The 16,158-nt window shown below is 49.8% G+C and overlaps 7 protein-coding genes across 7 annotated transcripts; 6 read left to right on the top strand and 1 right to left on the bottom strand. All coding sequences in view use genetic code 12, as the record gives it.

Moving 5' to 3' along the window:
- Window positions 1-1,858: 1,858 nt before the first annotated feature.
- On the top strand, window positions 1,859-2,560 carry DIURU_002285 (uncharacterized protein; the record flags this gene model as incomplete). Its single annotated transcript, XM_034154919.1, has 1 exon — window positions 1,859-2,560. One exon carries the CDS (start codon window positions 1,859-1,861, stop codon window positions 2,558-2,560), a length of 702 nt encoding a protein of 233 aa, XP_034012979.1.
- Window positions 2,561-3,375: 815 nt separating this feature from the next.
- On the top strand, window positions 3,376-5,724 carry RAD3 (TFIIH/NER complex ATP-dependent 5'-3' DNA helicase subunit; the record flags this gene model as incomplete). Its single annotated transcript, XM_034154918.1, has 1 exon — window positions 3,376-5,724. The coding sequence occupies one exon, from the start codon at window positions 3,376-3,378 to the stop codon at window positions 5,722-5,724; it is 2,349 nt and encodes a 782-aa protein (XP_034012978.1).
- Window positions 5,725-6,035: 311 nt separating this feature from the next.
- DIURU_002283 (uncharacterized protein) lies at window positions 6,036-7,271 on the bottom strand (the record flags this gene model as incomplete). Its single annotated transcript, XM_034154917.1, has 1 exon — window positions 6,036-7,271. One exon carries the CDS (start codon window positions 7,269-7,271, stop codon window positions 6,036-6,038), a length of 1,236 nt encoding a protein of 411 aa, XP_034012977.1.
- A 328-nt stretch (window positions 7,272-7,599) lies between these two features.
- On the top strand, window positions 7,600-8,604 carry DIURU_002282 (uncharacterized protein; the record flags this gene model as incomplete). Its single annotated transcript, XM_034154916.1, has 1 exon — window positions 7,600-8,604. One exon carries the CDS (start codon window positions 7,600-7,602, stop codon window positions 8,602-8,604), a length of 1,005 nt encoding a protein of 334 aa, XP_034012976.1.
- Window positions 8,605-8,905: 301 nt separating this feature from the next.
- On the top strand, window positions 8,906-9,454 carry DIURU_002281 (uncharacterized protein; the record flags this gene model as incomplete). The annotated part of the gene is made up of 1 exon (XM_034154915.1): window positions 8,906-9,454. The coding sequence occupies one exon, from the start codon at window positions 8,906-8,908 to the stop codon at window positions 9,452-9,454; it is 549 nt and encodes a 182-aa protein (XP_034012975.1).
- A 752-nt stretch (window positions 9,455-10,206) lies between these two features.
- RVS161 (amphiphysin-like protein) lies at window positions 10,207-10,980 on the top strand (the record flags this gene model as incomplete). Its single annotated transcript, XM_034154914.1, has 1 exon — window positions 10,207-10,980. The coding sequence occupies one exon, from the start codon at window positions 10,207-10,209 to the stop codon at window positions 10,978-10,980; it is 774 nt and encodes a 257-aa protein (XP_034012974.1).
- An 892-nt stretch (window positions 10,981-11,872) lies between these two features.
- DIURU_002279 (uncharacterized protein) lies at window positions 11,873-15,646 on the top strand (the record flags this gene model as incomplete). The annotated part of the gene is made up of 1 exon (XM_034154912.1): window positions 11,873-15,646. One exon carries the CDS (start codon window positions 11,873-11,875, stop codon window positions 15,644-15,646), a length of 3,774 nt encoding a protein of 1,257 aa, XP_034012973.1.
- Between the last annotated feature and the right edge of the window lie 512 nt (window positions 15,647-16,158).

Genomic DNA, 16,158 nt, shown 5'->3' with positions numbered 1-16,158 from the left:
GGGGGAGGGAAGACTGCCAATGGGCCTGCTACTGCAGCTAACCAGCGGGAGTTTATTGGCTGGGCCGACTTGATAACACTGTCGAAGTGTAGACGGGGGGAAAGTGATGAGGTGAGTCGAGTTACTATGACATCACCGCTCACCCTATATTACGAGTGATCATTTCAGTAAAATACCGGTCTACCCTTGTTTAGCGGAGCCAATAATGGCTCGTTCAGTTATGAGACGTAGTCACACTTGAGAGTTAGCTGTTGCCAATAAGTGAAGTTTTTACATGAGTCCCATTTGGTAGCAGCCCTCTAACTTGGGTTTTACATTGAGTGCATAGTTATGCCAAATAATGCCACACATGGGCACATTTAAATTCAAGTAACTACAGTTTTCGTTTCCAGTAGTGGTGAGACTATTTTGGAACAATCTCTTGTTTTGTATTAGCTATATTAAAGAATGGGGTGTCTAGCTTGAAATGAAAGACATTTGGTGGTCACACCACGAACGACCAAGATGAGCTCTTTCGATACCCCTCATGGTTGCCGTCGTGTGTCAAAAGGGGGTCCACCGGCCAGATACAGCCTTGCCTATCACTTTTGGACCGAGCCGCCGTGGCAGCCACTAGTCTCCGAACATCCCAAAAGAGGGATCGATGAGGGTGAAAGCGACTTAGGAGCTGATAACCGATGGAGGTGTCGTGATCATACCGCTGACATCGGACCTGAATATCTCGTCTACAGCCCAAGGGGCAGAGATAGCCCGTGTCACCAGCAGAACCTTCTTTCATCTCAAGCGTCGACAAGCCCCACACAACCCGAGGGGGGCAGGAATACCATGGCCGGGACCAACCAGGTAGTGAATGGAAATGATAAATTTCCAAGTGCGAAGTGCTGGGGCTTTTATACCTGTTTTTACGCTGAGGCCTGTATAGGCTGTGCGGGGTACTAGAACCTGCGGTTGGAAAAAAGGCGGGGATGGGGGGAAGGCTTTGAGCACAACCGGTACGCGGTCTCACCCATTGACAGAGGGGAATTTTGCCGAGATACAGCACCAGCCCGCGGCAAGCCAAATTTACGGCACCTTCATCGACAATCCGGGACACACAAGGCACTGGCTGCGGTGGGCTGCCAATAGCGATCTCCGCTCACGTCTCTCGTCTCAAAACCCTCACAACTCGTCGATGTCGTCCAGAACACCTGGGTGGCACCTCCCATTTTTCTCAGGAGCGTCGTAGGTGCGACCGCCTCACGCCATAAAAAATATTGGAGTATTAGGCCAGCCGCTTTCACTCGCTATCAAATGGCATTACACCCTTATTGTCTTTTGCGGTGGCGCAGCGTAATAAGAAAGAACAGTGCAAATTTTACATCAAAGGCATTTAGTCATGCGCCCTAAATTAATGCCGTTGTTGTGGCCTGGCTTGCGAATGGTTTGACCAGTTGCGGCACATGTTGACTCATCTGCCATATTGGTACAAACCCGCATCGCACGAGTTCCTGCGTTAAGTCAATCGCGTCAACAAAATGGGCTTTCGTAGTCGGGCCTGCACACTGCCCCACCGTCGTCTAATCGACAAACTTGGAATGACCTCCCTCTCATCGAGTAATTTTCAACACCACCATCAGTTTTGTCGTTGTTGTCGTTGACGATGAGCGCCTCATTACAGGGTCTTCCCCATTATGTGGGCCGGATTATATTTTCCATGCTTGACGTGCCATCACTCTGTCGCCTTCACATTGCGTTTTCTTCCTACAGTCATGCTGCCGAATTCCTGAATTCCTAGAAAAGTGTGACGTCGAAGTTACAGCAGAGACTCTCGTAACTGGCGACACCACAAAGATCGACTTTGAAACGCTAGCCAAACTTCATGTCTGTGTCGGCATTTCCAGCTACTGGGGTTCCTCCCCAGCTTGAAGACTGTGTTTGTGGAGCCAAGAGTGGCAAACTTGTGGTGGAATCAATAAAGCTTAAACGTTTGAAAATTATCGTCAAAGAGGTCACCATCAACTGTCCTAATCTCGTGGAATTGTCAATAGACTGCAATGATATCGAATACATTAACGCACCAAGATTGGCACGGCTAAAGCATGTCTCGCCCAAGCCCTTCCCCTTTGGAGGCTTTCCGATGCTCATTCAAGTGGAGCTGGAAGGATCCGTGCCTTTCTCAGACCTGAGCTCGGAGCTGGGAAATAATCAGGACACGATAGAAAGGTGGTATCCTCAGAACGTGGTGTTGAAACAGCACTTGAGATCAATTGAAATTTCCAATGTGTTGTTTCAAGAATTGTCGATATCGGCTGATTATGTGAGACTACGCAATTGCATTCTTCGTGCGGGCGCCTGGATCATGGCACGGAAACTCGAAATCAATGTAGCTGCTTTGGTCGTTGGTGATAAAGGTATAAGATGTCAAGAGTTGATTTGCAACGAAATCGACCAAGTTCCTTCCATGGTGGAGGCGGTTTCCCTTGTGTTGAGGCGTCCAAAAAAAGAGAACCTTTACTGGCAAATTCATCATACCAGAACTTCGCCATTATCGGGGACTCAAGTCTTTGACGATCAACCATAGACTCCAATACTACCAGGGCACAATTCCAGTCCCCCCATCAGTGAAACAATTGACAGTTTGTGAAAGTATGTTTCTAAAGCGTGTTTGACACACCCTCTAGGCTTGAACACGTCTAGTGTATCTCTGAAGACTTAAAATAGTACGTAGAGTTCAGTCAAACGCCGGTGTCGGTGGTCCATGGTGAGAACTTGGTATTCGAACTTTTGAGCCACGTTTTCTTGAGTGAGCAAGTATAAGTAGTATAGTTAACAGGGATCGTATTCACTTCTGAATGTGTAGAAGATCGCCACGATCTACGAGCTAAGTTACTTGATAATAACATTTCGATAAAGTGTCCGAAGAGTTTACCCTTCTATGATGTGACCTCCGAATGCTTTAGTAGCGCTTCTGAGCATACGTTGCCAGTATCTGCCTCCTCCAATGAATTTATAGTCACTGACTTTCACCCACGGAATTCCATCCTTTACATCATTACCGTTTCGTCTGGTATCAATAATAGCTTTCAATGATCGGCAAAAGCTTCGATGAAACCAGTAACTAAAAACTAACATGCGTCATCAACATAATCATCTCAGTCTCATAGCACACACAGGTTGTTTACCTCGCATCCGTTTCGATTTGGATTTTGGTTGCCACCACTAGTCCCACGACCGTTCGCGCGCGCTTAATACCATCCATCGCGGTCGTCGTTTGGGGCTGACGCGATTACTACTCCTCGAATACCTACACTTCCACGGCTAATTATTCTTTCATTGGATTCTCCGTATCGCGTTGGTTACCCTTGACATTGGAATACTCGCGATTGAGGCGTGGCCATGAAGTTCTACATCGATGATCTCCCCGTGCTCTTCCCTTACCCCCGGATATATCCCGAGCAGTATGCCTATATGAGCGACATCAAGAAGACCCTCGATGTCGGTGGTAACTGTATCCTAGAAATGCCGTCAGGTACGGGTAAAACGGTGTCGCTTCTTTCGTTAACGGTGGCGTACCAAATGCACTACCCTGAGCACCGCAAAATCGTCTATTGCTCCCGGACCCAGTCAGAAATCGAAAAGGCGCTTATCGAATTGCACAAGTTGATGGAATACCGGACCAAGGAGTTGGGCTACGAGGAAGAGTTCCGCGGGCTCGGTCTCACCCTGAGAAAGAACCTCTGCTTGCACCCCACCATCTCTGCCGAACGGAAAGGTAACGTCGTTGATGAAAAGTGTCGGCGTATCACCAACGGTCAGCTTAAGGAGAAAATCGAACAGGGCAAAGTGACCCCTGAAATGCAAGCAGCAAACCCGGAAGCCTATACGATGTGTGAGTTCCACGAAAACATGAACGATATCGAGTCTCACGACTATATTCCCAACGGGGTATACTCTTTCGATGCATTGATCAACTATTGCAAGGACCGAGTCACTTGTCCCTACTTCACGGTGCGGCGGATGATTTCTTACTGTAACGTGATCATTTACTCCTATCACTATTTGTTGGACCCAAAGATCGCTGAGCGGGTGTCTAAGGAGCTTTCTAAGGACAGTATTATCATTTTTGACGAAGCCCACAATATCGATAACGTGTGTATCGAGGCGTTGCTGTTGGATCTTACCGACGACACGCTTAAGCGAGCCACTCGCGGGGCGAACCGACTCAGCGACGAGGTGGAAACGCTTCGAGCCCAGGATTCGGAGAAGTTGAAGAATGAGTACGATAAGCTTGTGGAGGGGTTGCGACAGGCTGACCTTGAAAAGCAGGAAGAAACGTTCATGGCAAACCCCATTTTGCCCGATGATTTGCTTGAAGACGCTGTCCCTGGTAACATCCGTAAAGCTGAACACTTTGTTTCGTTCCTTAAACGGTTTATCGAGTACCTTAAGACGCGGATGAAGGTGCTTCACGTCATCTCGGAAACGCCACTCAGTTTTCTTCAGCACTTAAAGGAACTTACATTCATCGATAAAAAACCGCTTCGATTCTGTTCGGAACGATTATCGCTTTTGGTGAGAACCTTGGAGCTTAACGAGATCGAAGATTTCAATGCGCTTAAGGACGTTGCCACATTTGCCACGTTGGTGTCCACCTACGAACAAGGGTTTCAACTCATTCTTGAGCCGTTTGAAGCTGAAGGGTCTTCGGTGCCGAACCCTATTCTTCACTTTAGTTGTTTGGATGCTTCGATTGCCATCAAGCCCGTGTTCGATAAGTTTTCCTCGGTGATCATTACTTCAGGGACCATCTCTCCTTTGGATATGTACCCGAAGATGCTTAATTTCGACACTGTGATCCAAGAGTCGTACGCCATGACCCTCGCACGGCGGTCGTTCCTTCCTATGATTGTAACTAAGGGTTCGGATCAGGTTTCAATTTCATCTCGATTTGAAATCAGAAATGACCCCTCGGTGGTGCGTAACTATGGCTCGTTGCTTATTGAGTTCTCTAAAATCACCCCTGACGGGATGGTGGTGTTTTTTCCGTCGTATTTGTACATGGAGCTGATTATTTCTATGTGGCAGACGATGGGGGTGTTGGACGAAGTGTGGAAGAACAAGCTTATCCTTGTGGAAACGCCTGATGCTCAGGAGACATCGGTGGCGCTTGACACTTACCGCAAGGCTTGTTGCAATGGTAGAGGAGCGGTGCTTCTTTCAGTGGCTCGTGGTAAGGTGTCGGAAGGGATCGATTTTGACCATCACTATGGGCGTACCGTACTCATGATTGGTATCCCCTTCCAATACACCGAGCTGAGAATCCTTAAGGCACGTCTTGAGTTCATGCGTGACCACTACCAGATCCGCGAGAACGACTACCTTTCCTTCGACGCCATGAGACATGCTGCCCAGTGTTTAGGGAGAGTCTTGCGTGGTAAAGACGACTACGGGATCATGGTGTTGGCTGACCGGCGGTTTGCACGTAAGAAAAACCAGTTACCCAAATGGATTGCTCAGGCGTTGAACGACGGTGATACCAATCTTCTGACGGACGTGGCTCTTGCTACAGCAAAGAAGTTTTTGCGGACGTTGGCTCAGCCCGTGAATCCAAAGGATCAAGAGGGCGTGCTGGTGTGGAACCACCAGCAATTGTTGGAGTACCAGAAGTTCCACGAAAAGAAACCCGTAGCTGCTGATGGAGACGACGCCATGGACGTCGACGAAGCTGATATGGCCTTGTTATAATGATATAATGACATAAACATAATTCATCGAATAAAACCCACTTACACGCTGGCAAGTAAACAAAAACGAATGTACGTTTTAGGCCAATTGTGTGGCAAGACTTCACACTCCCCTCTTCATTCAATTGACCATACAAGCTCAAGTTATTCATACATTAAGTGTGCTCGAGAGGAAGCTGAAGAATTGAAAGATATTAATGAGTCAGTTGTGGCTGACATCGCCGTCCACGGAATCTCAAGTTGACCAAGACATTATGGAATGGTATTGACTCGTGATCATCATCAATAGAAGTCAGTAAGACCATAAATGGTTTAGGATTTTTCGTCCAATAGATAGCTGAGTTGTTGTCTGAACATAGCAAACATAGACAAAATATTGATCTCTGCTAGCGAAACAACGTCATCTAAGTCACCATCCTCCGCGTCTTGTAATAGCGCAACCTTCTTCCTGAGTTTATTGCTGACATAAACATTGTCATCTATAGCATCTGTATCCGAGCACATCCTCATCAACTGCTTGTAGAGAAACTCCGTGTCGCGACGTCCGTATCTTTTGAATAGTTTTCTGATGTGCATTTCAGTTTTATCCAACTTCTTACGGCTGCGGAAAGTTGATCTTCCAATCTTGTAATACGTCTCCTTCCGCTGTTGTAAATGCTCGTCGTATTCGTTGAGATGTTTCTCCAAAGCGATAACCTGGTCGTAGATCATTTCGCTTTGTGGTCGAGTAATCATATATTGAGCAGGAATAGCCCTCTTGAGACAGTACCAGCACACATTATACTCTTTGGCATTGTCTTCATATCCAATTAGAAGATCCTTATACGCAGTAAACCAAGCAGCCCATTCAGGGGCGTTGCCTGTAGTCCGTTGCGGCTTGCTTTCATTAATTGTATCCCAAATGGCTATCCTTAGCTCCACTTCTCTCTCAGACACGCAACCAGACTTCACTGCATTTACAAAAGCCGCACCCCACTTATGTCGTTCTTTGTAATCGGTACGAGGCCGCCGGTGATGTTTTAACTGCTCCCCTTCCGGCGTAATAGGTGTCGTTCGTGTTTCATCCTTGAAGGTATCGGGGGGAACTTCAATGTTGAGTTGTTGCAAAAGCAGCACCAAGTTATTTTGCGTCGTCACTATATCACTTTTGAGTGCACCAACTTTGTCGAATAGCGGATCAAACTTGATAGTGAGAGTATCGACACTTTCGTTCGATTTAGCAACAGTTTCACCGACCGTTCTCACTTTTGTGATGACTCCATCAACTTTGCCATCACATTCTTCTTTAACCACTTTGATTGAATTGATATCGCCACTAACTGTAGTGTAGTCGTTATCTAATTTGGTTGTAATCAGTTCGAGAGCATTGACGGTGATACCAGCTGACTCGACAATTTCTTTCAACTTTGCCACGTCATCTTCAAGTTTGCTGATCAAGGAACCGTCACTAATTTCGTCAGGGTTGGATCGCCTTGGTTCATGGATAGAGACGTTATCCGCTGCCACTCCCGAAACATTGGATGTGGCGGGGGCCATAATGGAAGACATACTGAATGTAGCTCACCCAGTAGTTGTAATACCAACCAAAGCTTGGGATAAGCAATTTGCTGAAGGATCACCAGATGTAGGGATATAATTGGTATCTAGCAATAAGGCCTGTACAAGCATGCGACCCCACAAAGATCAATAACACACTGATTGCAGCGCTACCATGACTCTGCCCAATAGCACAAGGACAATTTTCCCGATACCATTGGTACTTTCAGTGAATGGTGAACGTTGTTCCTATTAATTTGACGGTTGAATTAATTTCGATGTGCCTCTTCTAATTGTATTAGATTAATTATGTATTAGCCGCGCTATCACTGATGGAGCGATGCTGGAGCCCCCTCTGCTGGTGCTTGAGGTAGTGCTCGACATCGGCCAGCGACGGATCATTGCGGGGTTTGCCGGTGATCTGTACCCGCTTACGGTCCCCTACCGACCACAGTTATTAGCGAGAGTGGCCGATTCCTCACTGGGCCTAGCATTACTTGGTCTTGATGATGCCGCCTTAACCTGCGACGAACGGGCGCAAATCGTCGACAACTTGCTTCCAGAAAATCAACAGATACTCAAGAAGTACCAACTGGACGTGGGAGTCCATTGGCTTGCTGAAAATGACCGAGAACAATTGCTCCAGTGGCTCACCCAAGTGTTTTGTTATGAGGTCATGGTGACGCCTCGCCATTGTCGAGTGATCTTACTTGATTCAGGGTTTTCCATGCCAATGAAGACGATGATTGTTTCTATATTGCTCAATTCCATTGGCGTCAAAGCTGTGGAGTGGCTTCCCTCTCCAGTAATGACAGCAGTGGCTCTGGGAGTGACGGAGGCGATTGTGTTGAACTTTGGCTGGCACCACGTGTCTTTGACAGTGGTAAGTGACTTGAGAGACGTGACGCCGCTATTGATAAATAGAGGTGAGGCCCGGATTTCTCCTAGTTTGACTCGACTTGCACTTCACTACCATGTGTGGCAATCTCACCCAGATGAATCCTTTGACGCTATTGAACGCATGATAACAGCTGGTGAGGTAGACAATACATGGGATTTTAGCTCGGTCAGTGATATTATAACGCAGACGGTGGCTAAGCTTGCCATCGATACTCGACCACAAGTGTTGGCCAATGTGATGGTAATGGGGGAGATGGTCGAAGTGCCCGGGTTTGTGGCTGCTCTTTCTGATTATATCACACCTAGGGTTCCAGGATTGACTCCTCGAGGAACATTGGGGCTGTGGCGTGGGGCATCACTTTACGTGTCTAACGTGCTCTCTCGGTACCCGCGACCAATGGCGATTACCAAGGAAACTTATGCTCGTTGGGCTGCCACTGGCTAATGATGCTGTTCACTTTTATCTCCAGTTGCCATATATATGGCCTACTTCAACTTCCCGAATTATGGAATCCATAGCGATGATGAAATACCATGGGGCAATCAGGCGATAGAGATTCAAGAGACCACTTTTGAATGCTACATAACTCACTTCCTGATGTATCCACTTGACCTAACAGCTCAACTGACGCTTGCTCCCGCTGATACTCTGGCTATCCACTGTGTGTTGAGAGAATTCCACCGAATACCAAACAGTTTTGGAAGCACTTGCAGACGCTGATGTTCGTCAGTTTGTTGCTGAAATTATGCTTGACGTCGAGAAACTTTGTCAGGAGAAGAGAAAATACTTGTCTGACAAGTGGTCGGCTCCATTTGCTTACATGCTCGAATTAGGAGGGTTCTCGGGGCAGATTCCTGGGTGTAACTTCGACGAGATCACCCATATGGACAAATTGATAGTGACGATGCTGAATGCATTTGAGGAGTCGAACCATGAGGTATTCTGCAAAGTTGACTTCATGACGGCGTTTTCAGACCCTGTCGAATTTTTGAGACGGTACAATGAGGCTGAGGAGGAGCTTCGAGTGATGGAAAGGGCAGTATTGAGCGGACTCAGAGATGTTCTTATTGGCATCAAAAGAACTGCACCGGAGATATACCACATGTTCGTTGATGGAGTCGACGCCATGAGAAACCACGTCCTTAATGATATTGACATTGAAGTGTCACAATTGATTGACGACAGAGTGAACAACACTCACCTTCCTTTGCATTCAATCACCGAGGCCATGGTAGCTGTTCTGGAAGCAGATATTAATTCCATTCTCACCAAAGTGTTATCACAATGCTACTGATCTAGCATATTTAGGCATTGTATTAATCTTAAAAAACTTCGCCTATTTGCTCTATAGTGTAAACAGAAGCCGACGACCTCGACGCACATTATTGTACCTGAAACATCAATCACGTTGGTGATGGATGCCAAGCAAATCCAAATCCCAAATACGAATAAATAAATAGCAGGGCCTCGTTGTCGAATTCATCAGACCCTCACAACTTTCCCTCACAACTTTTGCTCTCTTCGAAACTTCCCTGATTACTTCAAGTGTTCTTGCTTCATCATCGACCCGACGTAGTCCTGGAGGTGCTGGTTCTCCCGGTGGTGCTTAGCGCACTGGCCTTGCACCTCTCTGATGTTGGTCAAAAGCGTGGCGATGTGGCCCTTGAGCAACACGATCTCGTCGATCTTCGCCTCCTTCAGCATGGTTGGAGCAGTGCACCGTAGTGCGCCTCGGCGCGATTGCTCTTAGGCATTGCCGACAAGGGGCGCCATTCGCCACCACCGTTGCCGAGGCATCTACGAAAACTACCTCGAAACTACCTCACCAACTAACATTTTACATTAAATCGCGAATTGCACACTAGTGTCTGTCAAAATCCCGCTTGCCTTTGTGGCTATTTTTACCCCAGGGCTGGGTCCGGGACGTGACCGGGAATGGTCACTCTGAGGACGTGCGAGCCCCGCGCCGCGAACTAGACAACTTCACCACACGTCACTAACCGCTCCGGCAATTGGCAGGCCACGCTCACAGGTTAACCACTCAATATGTCTTGGAACGGGTTCAAAAAGGCAGTGCACCGTGCCGGCGCTGGCGTGCTGGTGAAGGCGCAGGACAAGACGGTGGACAAGTCGTTCGACATCGACGACCGCCGCTACCAGGCGTTGCGCAAAGCGGGCACGTCCCTCCAGAAGGCGCTGAAGAACTACTTGGACGGCATCCGTGCGGTGACGGTGGCCCAGGTGGCGATTGCCGACATCGTGTCCCAGCTGTCGACGCTGATCTCCCACGCGGGGCAAGTGTACTTGGACACGATGCGCAACTTCGACCTGGACCGTGACGCCCAGATCGATACCCCGTTCCGGGAGACGGTGTTGGACCCCGTGACCAACTTCACCAACTACTTCACTGAAGCCGACGCCGCTATCAAGAAGCGTAACCACAAAAAGACCGACTACGAGATGTGTAAGGCTAAAGTGCGCAAGTTGATCGACAAACCGCCTAAAGATGCTGGCAAATTGCCCGCTGCCGAAAAGGAATTAGCATTGGCCAAAACTATTTACGAAGAGTTGAACGAACAATTGAAGACAGAGTTGCCCATATTGATCTCGTTGCGGGTACCCTACTTCGACCCTCTGTTTGAGGCGTGTATCAAAGTACACAAGCGGTTCTGTACGGAGCTGTACGCCCGGTTGGCCCAGATCCAACAGTACTTGCCGCCAGAGACTCGTGACCAGTACGCTAATGGCGAGTTGGACACCCAGATCGACGACATGATTGTCCACATGAACTCGTTGAATATTGCCACGCTTGGGCGATGATAGGCCGTCTAAAATAACTACCACAGTTAACTACGTTCCAATGTATAAACATACTAAGTCAACACAATCAATACGATCTTTAATTCGTCATCGTACGATAAAATTATGTTTTTGAAGTTCCCTAGGTTTACCAAGTCAATTTTATATAATCGTATTTAATCATAAACAAGTTGACTTATTGTTTGATCGGCAAGAAATGTAGGTCCGATTCATTCGCATCGAGTGTCGTATGTGAGTAATTTACGTGAACTGGCATCGTACTAGTTGTACCATAGTGAGGGAGTGAAAATGAGGTAACTACCCAAAAGGGAATCAAAATCTGGATCTCTGTCGACTTCCGTACACGTCCAAACTACTAAAAGCGAGGATATTCGCGTCTTTTGATAGCTTTGTCGATGTGTGACTAGCTCCGCCGGCATTGTCACTTGACAATTTCCATTGACGGCCTCGGCCCGGTCGTCCATGGCTCGTGGCCGTAAAAGCCTAAGTGTACCGCGACGGACTCGCCTGCACCCACACGAACCCTTACTCTCCCCGGGCCCGCGGTTTCCGACGCCGGCAGTGAACTCCCGCAACCACCACCCCCGGAACCAACGGATCCCCCACTGGCGCCACCAAACGTCGACGAAAAATTCTGAAAATAATACCAGAAATACCAGAAAATTCTGCTGATTCCAACTACACTACTCTCATAGCCTATACTGCCTTTTTCACCTCCCATACCCATAACCTCACCTTATCCCCACCGCGGTCTCACGGTGTTTTTTTCGCGAAGCGACCACCTCGAGCGAGCCCTCGAAATACCATCTCTGCCGCCCAGAGGTCTACCCCATACACCCTCCCCGCTTTGCTGTGCCCTTTCTCCACCCTGGACACACACTCTTGACCCGTGATGCTGACCCCGGTGCCTGTGCGTGCCTGGAGCCAGGGGTGGGCCGTGCGCTGGATCAACACTGTGGTAAGGTGGCCTCGCGCCGTCACCTTGGTGCCGGTGGTAATCGTGTTTTTATTGGCCTACCCGGTGATCTACCAGCACTTGATCAAGGAGGTGAACCTGCTGCTTGCCCGGCGCTTCGGCGGGTGCTCACCAACCCCAATCGAGGCGCTAGCGCCGGTATGTGCCCGCGACACCACCACGGACACCCTCTACCACCTCCAGTACAAGGCTGCCAATGTGCTCACCCTGCTGCTACTAGACCACGTCGACAATTTAACGCTACGCCCCCCGTCTGAGTGGGGGGCTGCCGCCATCGTGCTGCCAGTGCTCGGTACCTCCCACCAACTCAAACTGGCGTCGCTGGTGCTCAAACACATCAACTACAACTTGCTGCCGCTGCTAGTGGCGATGTTCTTCGATAACGTCAACCTCACCAACTATATGGTCACTGCTGCCCGCACCTTGAACGTGTTTGTCCTCAGCAGCAACGCCAACCTCAACGAAACCATTGCTAGTCTACCCGGCCCGGTGCTGCTAGTGGGCCTGACCACTTCCTCCACTGATATCGCCAAGTTTGTTGGCTTTTACTGTTCGCAGATGGGCTACCCTACGTGGTACAACCTCGCGGTGCGGGCCCTCACCTGGCTTGTTCGCGTGCTGCTTGTCGGCTACTACCTCTACATCTACCTTTCGCTTGCCAACCAGCACCACGTCCACCTGATTGTGTCGGTTATGGTATGCTGGGTGGCGCAAACGGTGCTTGCGGCGACGCTGGCCATCACCCTAGAGGTGCTTTTGCGCCGCGAGCCGGGGTGGCAACACATATTCTCCCCACTGATCCGGTTTTCACACACCGCCTATGCATTGATGGTGACGGTGATGCTGCTGCGATCGTTCTTCGCCGCTATCGACCTGGTGGTGCTGAGCCAGGGGATGCCTCTTCACCGGCGCCTTTACCGCTACTACACGCTGGCAACTCCCATGATAACCACCGCCAGACAGTTACTCCAAATTGCCGGTATTTATGGGCTTGGCCGCTTACTCCTTGCTGGCTACATCTCCCCCGAGTACTACCCGTACACCACCGCGCGCTTTGAACGCGTCGCCGAGGCCCTCATGCTCGCCATCATCATCAACTATGGACTTCTGGTGACGTTCATGATTGGCGTGCTTGTGGTCGACTCGTGGAAGGCGCAGCTGCTGCAACAGGAAGCTGAGCTCAATCGCTCCTACATCGCCGACGATATCGACGATGATGACGATACAACCACCAATGGACCGCAACGTGAAGACATCATGGACCTGACCAACGTCGTCCTGTGCTTCTTCCTCACCCGCAACCCGAGGTTGCTGCAGTGGCTTTTGAAGATTGGCTACACCGACGACGAGCTTGTAAAACTGGCTGTGGTGGCGGTGGTATTCAAAGTGATCTTCTTGACGTGGCTCGTGTACATCCGCGTCCCCTTAGCCAATGTGGGGCCGGCCACCGTCACCGTACTGCGTCGCACCATCTTGTATTACCTTGAATTGGCGCTGGTGCTTACACTTATGGTGGCGCTCCTGTTAATTATGTTCAGACTCGTACTCCCTGAGACTGACCCCGACATTCCGTTGCTTACTCCAGCCGATTTTGCCCCCGAAAAGAAGCGGTTCAACCTGATCGAGCTCCGCCAGCCCGCCCACACGTTGGACATCATCCAGCTCAAAACCAATCTGCATACGCTGTTTGTGGTGTCGGTGGGGCTCGACCATCGCATCTTCATCTGGCTGCCGCTAGCGGCTAACACCGACCCCGTCAACATCGCCACCACCATCGGCGCCCCGCTCACGGGAGACCTGGCGTCGCAACTGCCCCAGCTCATTGTCGAAGGCGACGAGCTGCTGCTGCTGCTGCTGCCACTGCTGCCGCTGGCGGTGTTTGACCCCACCGTGCCGCCCAAACTGACGCCGTTCTGGCCCATCAATCATGTCAATATCAGTGACGATGGCAATTACATTGTCCTCATTAACTACCGCTATGGCCTCATCAAGTGCTACGAGCGCAAACAGCTTGCCTACATTTGGGAGATTCCGTTGCCTCAAGGGATTTGCCGCCAGGGTAAAGTCCGCATCGTCGAGCTGTTCTTCCGCCGCAAAACGGTCCCCGGGTTCCTTGCACGCAAGATTCTACAGAAGAAGAAGCTGATGCGCCAGGCTCAGGGAGCACTGGGTTCGCTGCTGCTGGCGCTGCTGCGGCGAGGGCTGGCGGTGCTGTTGACCTCGTTGAACCTGGCGATCAACGGCAACTTCCCCGTCACTGCTGACGACGACTTGCGCGAGCTTCAGAAGGATGAGTTCATTATCGTTTTCGATACTGGTCAGCTTGTTGTCATCCTGTGTCTGGAAGGGCTGATGAAGCAGCTGAACATCTTGCTGCTGGTGTTTGCCGACGACGACCAAAGCGACCTCAAAATCGTGTCTGCTAAGAAGATGATGACTCCTAGAGTTACTGACCGCATTGTCTGCCAAGTGAGCTCGATGCCCGACCTTATTGTGGCCACGGTGGTCAACAACAACTGGAAGTTCCGCCGCGTTCCCGTCCGAGGAGGCCACTACAACCAAGCCTTAATCACCACGGGGTACATGCTGCCGATGACGCCGCTGCCACTGGTGCTGGCGGTGAACAAGAACGACTTCACTGCCATTGCTCGACTGGAACTGGCATCGTCTACTCTCCCGAGTAAGCGTTTGGGGTCGCTGACCCCATTGGTGGTGCGAGACCTGGCGGTACAGATTAATCGCCCCACCATCGTCACCGTCGAGTTTGTTGGTATGATTGTGCGAGTGAAAAACATGACGGCCGAGATCATCGATGTCCAGACGGGGATCATCCTTAAGACGTTTAACGTTGGTAGATTCAAGCCTCTGCTGTTCCGTGTCGCCCACTCCGAGCCTACGCACTGTAAGTTCTGTGGGTGCGCCCTGATCCAGCTGTTTTCAATTGTCTATGAGGACCACGACACTCCCATGATCATCTTGCACACGTTTACCATCGACATTCCCCGGCTGAAGAACTACATCTGTTTGCGGGTGGAGCGTGACCCGCGTGAGATCCGGTGCATCGGTTTTAACGCCGTCACTGAGCACCAGTACTGGTTTGACGATGTTGTGGGTTGGGAGCTCACCGACGTCAACATGATCATCGGTTTCCGTAAGCTGAAGCCCACTCTGCCGGCCACTAATACGTCTAAGACTTCCGGGAAGGCTCTGGCGTTTGAGCGGCTCATCCACGACACTAGTCTCCAGCTGTTGCGCCACCGTCGCCAACCCGCTACTAGTGCTTCCACCACTGAAGCTGACGCCCAGGGGTGCACGTGGGAAGGTTTCATCATCACTGCCCTGGATGGCAACTTGATCAACTACGACATCCCGCCAGACACGGCGCTAGCGCTGACGCGGGCCCCGGACATCTGCTGCATTAGCAAATACGGGTACAAGTCGGTGATCGTCAACGTCGGCGCCGGGCTCCAGATCTTGTATTTGGGTAACGACAAGCTTGTCGAGGACGACATCTACTACCTGGGTAACCAGGCGGATGTGTGGCTGATCTTGGAGGACCAAGCGCTGAAGGGTCCCGCCCAGTCGCTGCCGCTCTACGCCCGCCCCCGCCCCAATCAAACCATCAACTCTGAGCTTTTGTTCATCAACAAGCGCGCCCGTAATCGCGATAAGCACCGCGCGCTTGCTTAACTGTATAAAGATAGCATTAATAGAGCATTTCAAGATTCTAGTATCGACATTAATCGTAAACGAAGCAGATCACCGTTTTTGTTCATGAAAGATCTGCTTCACCTGCAAAATAAAGTAATCTTTCTGCTTCGACTCTGAACTGTTGCTAGGGTCGAATTTGTTGGTGAGATTTCGACGGATATACCTCTATGTGCTAATCGTTTTGTGATAGATTTTCGCAACCAGTGCGAGGGCGCGCTAAGTTTACTGCTTGCTAAACAAGGAAAGAATAGGACTACGCGGGCTTTGATAGCGGCAGCGTGATGGGTCCAAGGTTCACCCATTGAAACTGAATGAAGACGAGTTGACACAATGTTGACATCTGAATTATCTATTTTTGCATGAGTGATTTGAAACCTGAGCATATATTGACTATAGCTCTTTGTTGTTGGCATTTTGAGGACTAAGTGTCTCAATCATCGAGGCGTTCATGTTTACATAACCTGCGAATGACATTATTCGGGTTGACTATT

Source organism: Diutina rugosa (assembly GCF_008704595.1).
Source record: "Diutina rugosa strain CBS 613 chromosome Unknown scaffold6_size315584, whole genome shotgun sequence".
In the NCBI taxonomy this organism is placed as follows: domain Eukaryota; kingdom Fungi; phylum Ascomycota; class Pichiomycetes; order Serinales; family Debaryomycetaceae; genus Diutina; species Diutina rugosa.
Note: the sequence above shows the minus strand (reverse complement) of the source record. Positions and strands in the feature narration are given on the sequence as shown.